Source organism: Gadus morhua, chromosome 23 (assembly GCF_902167405.1).
Source record: "Gadus morhua chromosome 23, gadMor3.0, whole genome shotgun sequence".
Lineage (NCBI taxonomy): Eukaryota > Metazoa > Chordata > Actinopteri > Gadiformes > Gadidae > Gadus > Gadus morhua.
In genome coordinates, this window is record NC_044070.1 from 6,736,078 (window position 1) to 6,744,100 (window position 8,023).

At 48.0% G+C, this 8,023-nt stretch overlaps 1 protein-coding gene across 1 annotated transcript in view; it reads left to right on the plus strand.

The window, feature by feature from the left end:
• Positions 1–2,320, plus strand: part of sulf1 (sulfatase 1) — a 49,301-nt gene extending 46,981 nt beyond the window's left edge. Inside the window, 2 exon segments of the mRNA XM_030349108.1 lie at positions 1–28; positions 2,027–2,320. The exon segment at positions 1–28 is cut by the window's left edge and continues 6 nt beyond it. Of these exon segments, the coding sequence (XP_030204968.1) occupies positions 1–28; positions 2,027–2,060 (62 nt within the window). The 3' untranslated portion in view covers positions 2,061–2,320.
• The last annotated feature ends 5,703 nt before the right edge of the window (positions 2,321–8,023 follow it).

Here is an 8,023-nt window from a genome sequence, read left to right on the forward strand (position 1 = left end):
AAGATGGAGGAAGCTTTGAGCCACACAGGTATCCACCATTTTATTCCCCTCCCCCACCTCTCTCTCTCTCTCTCTCTCTCTCTCTCTCTCTCTCTCTCTCTCTCTCTCTCTCTCTCTGTGCCTCTCGCCCTCTCTCCCCTCTCAGGGGCTTTTTTTAACATCTGCATGGGCCGAAATTTGCCTCCTCTGTCCACTAATCACTCATCCATCGGAGCGCTGCTGTCGCCGTCGCCCCCTTGCTTCCGTCATATGGCTGTTGCATGCTGGGAGCTTCGCTTAACCAATCAGTGGTCATTTTGTAAGATGTGTTTTTGTCTAGGACATGTTTTGGTGTGCTTTTCTTTCTTGATTTGATCCATGACTCCGTTCGCACCCCTTGCTCTTGCGCTTCTCTGTGGACGTGTGTTCACCTGCCGTCTGCTGCTTTAAGAACACACAAGTCTGTTGATAGTGGTTTCATGTGTGCAAATGTATAATGTGCTTTGAGGACACAAACTACAGTGAAGTCATGTTCTTTGAATGGATAAAAATCACAGTTAATTCACAATCATTTAATGGATTGAATGATCATCCAGAAATAGATGATCTGTATGTTGAAATCTGTGTCAAAAATCTGTATTTTTGCTACAGATTCCAAACTAGCTTCTTGCATGATTGAGTTTGATCAGATGGAGATGAAAACACCTTTAGAGAAACAATATTTTACCGCCCAACGTGAACTGCACGTCAACGCAAATGCATGCATCATGGCGTCCTTCATCTGTTGTGCCACATGCTACATGGTAATGTTGGCATCGCCCTCATCGCCACCTACCATCATAGCTTCCTTCCTCCGATGCACTACATGGTAGTGGTAGCATCACCCCAATCACCACCTAGCATCGTGGCTTCCTGCCCCAGATGCATATATGGTAGTGGTAGCATCACGCTCATCATTATAGCTACCGTCGTCATCCTTTTTGTGACCCTAGTCAGCCATCAAACCATCATGATGTCATTAGCGAGTACTAGCTTGGACATTTGAGTTGCTGTGACCTCTCTGTCCCTTCCCCTCCCCCCTCTGACCTTTGACCTCTGTTCCTGGCACCTGCTTACCAGGCAGCAGCAGCATCGAAAGAGGTCAAAGAGGAGACAGAGCCTCTCTTTCCTGTGAGTCTCCAAAAGCCTGCGTCAAGTCAAAGCTCTCCATGTTTTTCTGTTTTTGTCCCCTTTTTTTTTCTTATTGTTTCTTTATTACTCACATAACCAACTTTTATGATGGCGTGTCAGATCTGGAAGTCATGGCCTTTATATGACAGATTATATTGGGGAAATGAAAGAATGAGCCACAATAGCTTGTTGAATTGATGGTGGCATACACAGTTCACATCAAACCGAAGCACTTTGAAGTTTAGCGTGTGCCAATTTCCTTTACACTCATCTATTTTGTTTGTAGTCCTTCTGTGTCCCTTTTTTCCTGGGGTATTACGCCACTTTACTCAAACATTCTCCTTTTGTTGCAGAGGTCCACCATCCTTTTATTTTCGGGGCGATTCCAGCGTTCGCCTGGATATTAATATTCCCCACAGAGCCCAGACTTAATATGACTCCTAAATATTATATTTCCCGTGTGAAGCACAGCCAGTGTCTTCCATTCCTGCCCTGCTATTGGAGTTCGCACAAATCTTTTTTCTTTCTCCTACGGTCGCTATTTATTTGATCTGCTACTTTGTGCTTTCTCTATGGCAGCATGTGTTTGGCACCGCTCACAGCTTCAGCTCAACGCAGGTCCCGGGGGCTTTAGCTACGCTACTGTGACGTGTGTTAGATGTGTAAATATATATATATGTGTGTGTGTGTGTGTGTGTGTGCGCGCGTCCTCCTTTAATGCTGGCTGCCAGTGTGACAGAAACGCGGTGGTGTGGGCATGCCTGCATGCTCTCTGTGAACAGAGACTTTATCCTCACCCGTCACGGTTCTGCGGTCGCGTGTGTCCGACAACCACCACGGCCCTCACCCTCTCTCCCTCCCTCTCACCCCCCACCAGCACACAGCCCATATGGGACGGACGAGTCGGTTAAGCTGCCCAACCTGACGGACGAAGAGGTGGACCGCCAGGGACTGGAGGATCTGTATAGCATCAACGAGAGCGCGTACCAGTGCAGGCCCCACTTCAGCCCCGGCCCGGACAGCTGGGACGACTTCCAGAAGGATGTAGATAATATGTTTGCACTGCGACACATTCTGAACCATTTCAACCAAACCCGAAAGCTTGACGACGACGACCACGACGACCACGACACCGCCGCCCCTGACCGCGAGGTGGGCTCGGGGGCCGGGGGTGGGGACCTGGGGGAGGGCAGCGGAGGAGAGGGGACGACGGCCCTCGCCAGGGACGCCTGGCTGGGAGAGGTCAGCCTCGCCACCCCCCCCGCCCCCAGCATGCCACCTCCGCCGCCGCCGCCGCCGCCGCCGCCCCCACCTACGCCCGCGAGTCCGGCAGTCCCGGAGACCAGCACGGACCCCGTCGTGAACGAGCTTCCCGAGCGGCCCGCCGCCCGCCCCCCCTCTTCGGACCGCCCCCCCGCGGCCTCCACCAAGCTATCGTCATCGTCATCATCTTCGCCAGGCCCCGGGCGGGGGCGGGCCCCTTGGGTGCGGCAGCTGGAGGAGATGGACGGCGAGGGAGAGGAGTTCAGCGGCAACGGCATGACGGAGCTGGAGACCCGGCACGGCGTCCTGCTAGGCACACACCTCAGCCTGAGCACCCAGCGAGAGCAGGCCAACCGCGGCCCCGACCTGGGCCCCGACCTGGGCCCCGACCTGGACCCGGAGCTGGGCCTGGAGCTCCAGGAGGAGGACATATTCCTCGCCCAGGGCTACCTGCATCGTTCCCCAATGACACTGAGGCCAGAGGTGGCGCCAAGCACAGCCACCACCAGAAATACCACCACCACCGCCTCCACCGCCACCGCCACCGCCACCGCCAGCGCCACCTCGGTGGGCTCTGACGCCTCCCACAGGGACGAGGTGGTAGTACAGGCGCTGCCTCTCTCCCCCCTGGACTTTGAGGGCAGCGGCTCTCTGAACCCATCCTTCAATCAGACGCTCTGAGGGCAGGTAGTGCTGGGCATGGCCAGCTCTTGGGCAGGCTGGTTGCCATAGAGACAAAGTGGGAACAGTGACTGGGGAAGACAAGCTTGTGAAGTAAACAAAATGGCCGATGATGTCACCACAGTCAGAGCTGTATTTTTGAGCATTAAATGTATGGTTTATTTTTTTACAGGTGCTTTCATTAATTAGCAAAACAGTGTTATGTTGTATTTTTAAAAATATATATTCACAAAGGAAAACGCCTTAACGCAGCTAAATTTAAACTATTGGAGTCGAAGAAATTGATTCCAGATAGAACGCACCATTAATGTTTTTTAATATATATATTTTTTATGAAAAAACTGATTTTTAGAATGGTGTAACCATTTTAGGGTCTGAGAGAGAGAAGGTCAGCCATCTTTAGGATCACTTCAATCCAGATGAGTCATCACAACAGTATCCAATCACGACGCTCCATCAACCACTCTCCGATTGAACCATGGTGACATTCATGACCCCAAAATGCACTTTTTAAACTTTTCCATACAGTGAGCTTTGTGGCGGTTGAAATAAATGTTCACACTGTGAAACAGATCATTACAGATTACCATTGACTACTTTCCAAAGCTTAAGAAGGAAAAAAAAGGATTTATTTTCTGCTTGAAAAAAAAAAAGTCTCAGTTGGATTTTGTGCTGTGCTTTATAATTTACATTTTCATCAATCAACCATATACAAACGCATTCTCTATGGATTAGACAATCACGGCAAACGACCATGGATGCAAACTGCATTCATTTGAGATTAAGGATTCATCTAAAGTCACAGCGCGATAAAGACTTAAGACGATAAAGAGAAACTTTCCAACCTCAAGCCTGCACCTCTACACTAGGTTCATCATGTAGCAGCTGCACATTTCCTAGCGTTTTTCTGTGTTTATTTAACCACACTTGATTCGATCAAAACTCGCTTGCAGGACGTTTAAATGCAAAAAAAAAAGGGCTTTTATTTCGGGTGAGATAAAGTATCAAACGCAATGTTTGTTTCGTAACTTTTTGTCTGTGTTCCGTAAATCTTTATGTGGTTGGGTTTTGACGATAGTACGCTGTAGCGCATCGCCGGTGAGTCCCTTGTTACCGGTCCTGCAAACTGTACGGTATAATCAACACAAACATAATCCTAAAAGGACATAAATGTAAGGCTTCGTATTCTCGGTATTTCCGCTGCGTGCCAACAGTTATCTAGATGAAATAGCAACATACTGTTACCTTACCGCGTTTTGAATTCCTGAAGATGGTACTGTCTTTTCTCTTCAGTCGTGTGTAAAGGTATTGCAACAAATCTGGTTTCAGAGAAACCATGACGCTGTTAAGAAATAAAAAATGACTTAAAACATTGTGCTTCCTCCTTCTTTGGTCCCTTGGGCGTGTGGAGCATCTTTAATGGTTCAGATATTAAAGAGAGAGGCTGTGTTGATCCAGGGAGAATTGGTGTGTGATGGTGTTCAGAATGTTTTTCATGACCGACCGGGCATCTCAATATTAGGGTCACAAAGCCCCAGTATTGAGATTCACCATGTTTTATTGGGGAGTCTGTAAGAACAAATATTTTCCCAAAGTAAGACCTTTAAATTGGAAGCTTCTTAGTTGATTTATTAGGGGACGTGGAACGCACTATTCCTGGACTGCCAACTCTCACTTTGGCCCTTGAAAAGTTTTTTCTTGCCCTTGTGGGGTCTTGGGTAAAGGGGGATGTCATAAATATTTGGCCTGTTAAGCCATTTGAGGCTGTCATGGTGATTAAGGGATATACAAATAAAATTGAATTGAATTGAATTCTTCGTCATGTTTGGACATTGCTTGTGGCGTCCCCCAGGGGTCAGTGTTGGTTCCTAAACCGTTCATCTTGTACAAAAATTATATTTGGAATGTCTCCAAAGCCTTGAGGTTGGTTTTTGTTTGCTGATTATACTAATATCGTCTGTTCTGGGGAAAATTAATTGATTGAAGAAAACATCACTAAAGAAACGCACAAAATAAGACATGGTTTGATGAAAACAAACCAGGCCCGCCGCTCCCTATACGCAGAGTACGTAGATTAGTTATGAAGAGGCCCATCTTTGTTTTTTCTTAATTGTATAACCTATCACCCAGGGCCGGCGCCCATACCCCCCCCATTCGGAAGTCCTGTCCAGGGCACCATTTAATGTTGAGTCGCCTAGGGCACCGAAACGGCCAGCGCCAGCCCTGAAACAAACTATCAATGAACTTTCATTGAAATGTAAGGAGTTTCATTAAAAAAAAAATTGGGGTTATAATAGACAACATGTTCAGCTGGAAATCACACATTACACACGTACAATCAAAAGTGTCCAGAAGCATTCATGTATTAAACAAAGTATAACAGGTTCTAGACGAAAAATCACTCCGTATTCTCTACTGTTCAATAGTCTTACCATACCTTAGTTACTAAAAAAAACAGTACACATTATATTTACACAATGTAAGATATCTGGATCACAATACCCATTATTCATACAGTCGAGATTATTAAAATTCACAGATCTGGTGGTATTTCAAACCACACAGATAATGTTTAAGGCTAAAATGAACATATTACCTTAAAACATAAAAAAGGTAATATGTCCATACAACCAGGAAACAGTTTTGTATTTCCATCTTTGTATTTCCAGACTATGGAACAATTTGAGTGGAGAGATGAAGCATTGTCCAAACATGAACCAGTTTGAAACGAAATACAAAGAAATTATTTTCGGGAGGTACAGGGATGAAGGAGGTGTTTGACATAGTGTATATGCTTATATGTATGTACATTTTTATCTATGGTGGTATTTATATAATAATGAATGTTTCATTATATATATCGAACGGGTAAAATTGTGTTAGACAGTTTGTTTTCATTTGTGATTTTCATTGCTTGTAAATATAACTTAATTGTCCACTTGTTTCAAAATTCTATTTTATTTATTGCTTCTTTTTTTCTTTACTTTAAATAAAAATATTTTACAATTATTACATTTTTCAATAAAAAAAGGCACCTTGATGACATAAACCATATCCAGTCTCAACAGAAAAAACACAGATGTCGCTGTTGTCCTTACTTTATGCATCCCGAGGGATGTGAAGTATAACCAACACCATGTGAACCCTTAGAACTATTTACAAATGTACACTCTTTACATGCCAATCGGGTCGATGCCCCGCAAGGCGCAAAGGCCAAGCCCGAAAGGCAGAAGGCTGCTCCGGCGGGTCTGCCAGACGCAAGACCCAACGCCGGAACACAGGTATAGCCCCGTCAGGCGCAAGGGCCAACTCTGTGCAGATAAGCAGCCCAGGTCAGCCCGCAAGACACAAGGCTGACCAATTGGGGGCTCAGAGTTACCTCTGAGTCCTAGCCACGCCAAGTACCTGCTCCGCGAAGGAGGGTCCCGCTGCCACATTCAGGCGGTAAAATCTGGTGAACGTGGAGTGGGAGGACCAAGTGGCTGCTACGGATATATGGTGGCGAGAGAGGCTCCCCGCCACAAAGCCCAAGAAGTCCACACGCTGCGGGTTGAGTGTTATCGAATCCTGGAGGGGGCAGGAGCGCCCGAAAGGGTGTAACCTTGCTGGATGGTATCCACCACCCAGGGAGAAAGTCAACACTTCTACAGTGGTCTACCCAAGCAACTAGTGTGAAAACGCAAAAAGAGCTGGTCTGACTTTCTTAGCGGCTTAGTGCGCCGTATATACTCCGACAGGGCCCATACCGGGCAGAGTGCTCAGCTCTATGTTCTGGGACAGATGGAATACAGACAGGACCTTGGGCAAGAAGGCTGGGTTGGGGCGAAGCACTACCTTCGACCCTTCCGGAGAAAAAGTACAGCAGTCCCTGTGGACGGACACCGCATGGAGCTCGCTTATCCTCCTAGCCAAAGTGATGGCCAAGAGGAAAACGTTTTTTAGAGAGAGCCACTTGAGGTCCACATTGCCGAGGAGCTCAATAGGCGGATACCGCAGAGCATCAAGGACAAGATCCAAGTCCCAGGGTGATACCTGAGGACCCCTACTGGGCGCTTTAAGCCTTCGTGCCCCCCCTTAGGTATCAGGAGATCATGGAGCAACCACCCTCACAATGGCAAACTCTCCGATACGGACTGCCTTGATAGCTGCTAGCATGCCTCTCTGGGTGACTGCGGATTTACGGGCCTCCAACTGCGACTGCAGAAAGAGCAGGATGTCCTGGGTTGAGGCCAAGAAGGGGTCAGTCTGGTGTGCCTGGCACCACCCTGTGAAGACCTGCCATCGATACGTGTAGGCTGCCCTAGTTGATGGAGCTCGGGCCTCCTAGATCGTCCGCACCACCGCCTCTGGTATCCCTAGGGCCAGGAGCCGGTCCCTCTCAGGGGCTAGGCTACCAGCCTAAGCCCTGCTGGGAAGGAGTGGAACATTTTCCCGGCAGCCTGAGACAGGAGGTCCCCCCTGAGAGGAAGCATCTATGGCTGACCCTCTAGTGGGGTAGGAATCGTCGAGTAGCAAAACATTTGAGGCCAAAACGGTGCAACCAGGATTAGCCTCACCTGCTCCATTTGTACCCTATGCAGAAGGTCTTGGCGGAGGGTGAATGGGGGGAAGGCGTAGAGCAGGGTCTGCGGCCAAGGATGCACCAGCGCATCCCATCCCAGAGGAGGATCATCGTTCATCAGGGAGAAGAAACGTAGGCAATGAGAAGATTCTCTGCTCACAAACAGGTGGAGTATCCACTCTCCTGAATTCGGTCTCCCTCTGGACAACATGTCTGCTGTCACGTTTAGGGGCCCTGGCACATGAACGGCTCTAAGTGAACTGAACTGTGGATTAGCCCATAGCCACAGAGCTGTTGCCAGCTTGCAGAGGGTTGCAGAACCCCCCTGCCTACGCAGCTGTCACTGTGCTGTCGGTTCTGACTATGACA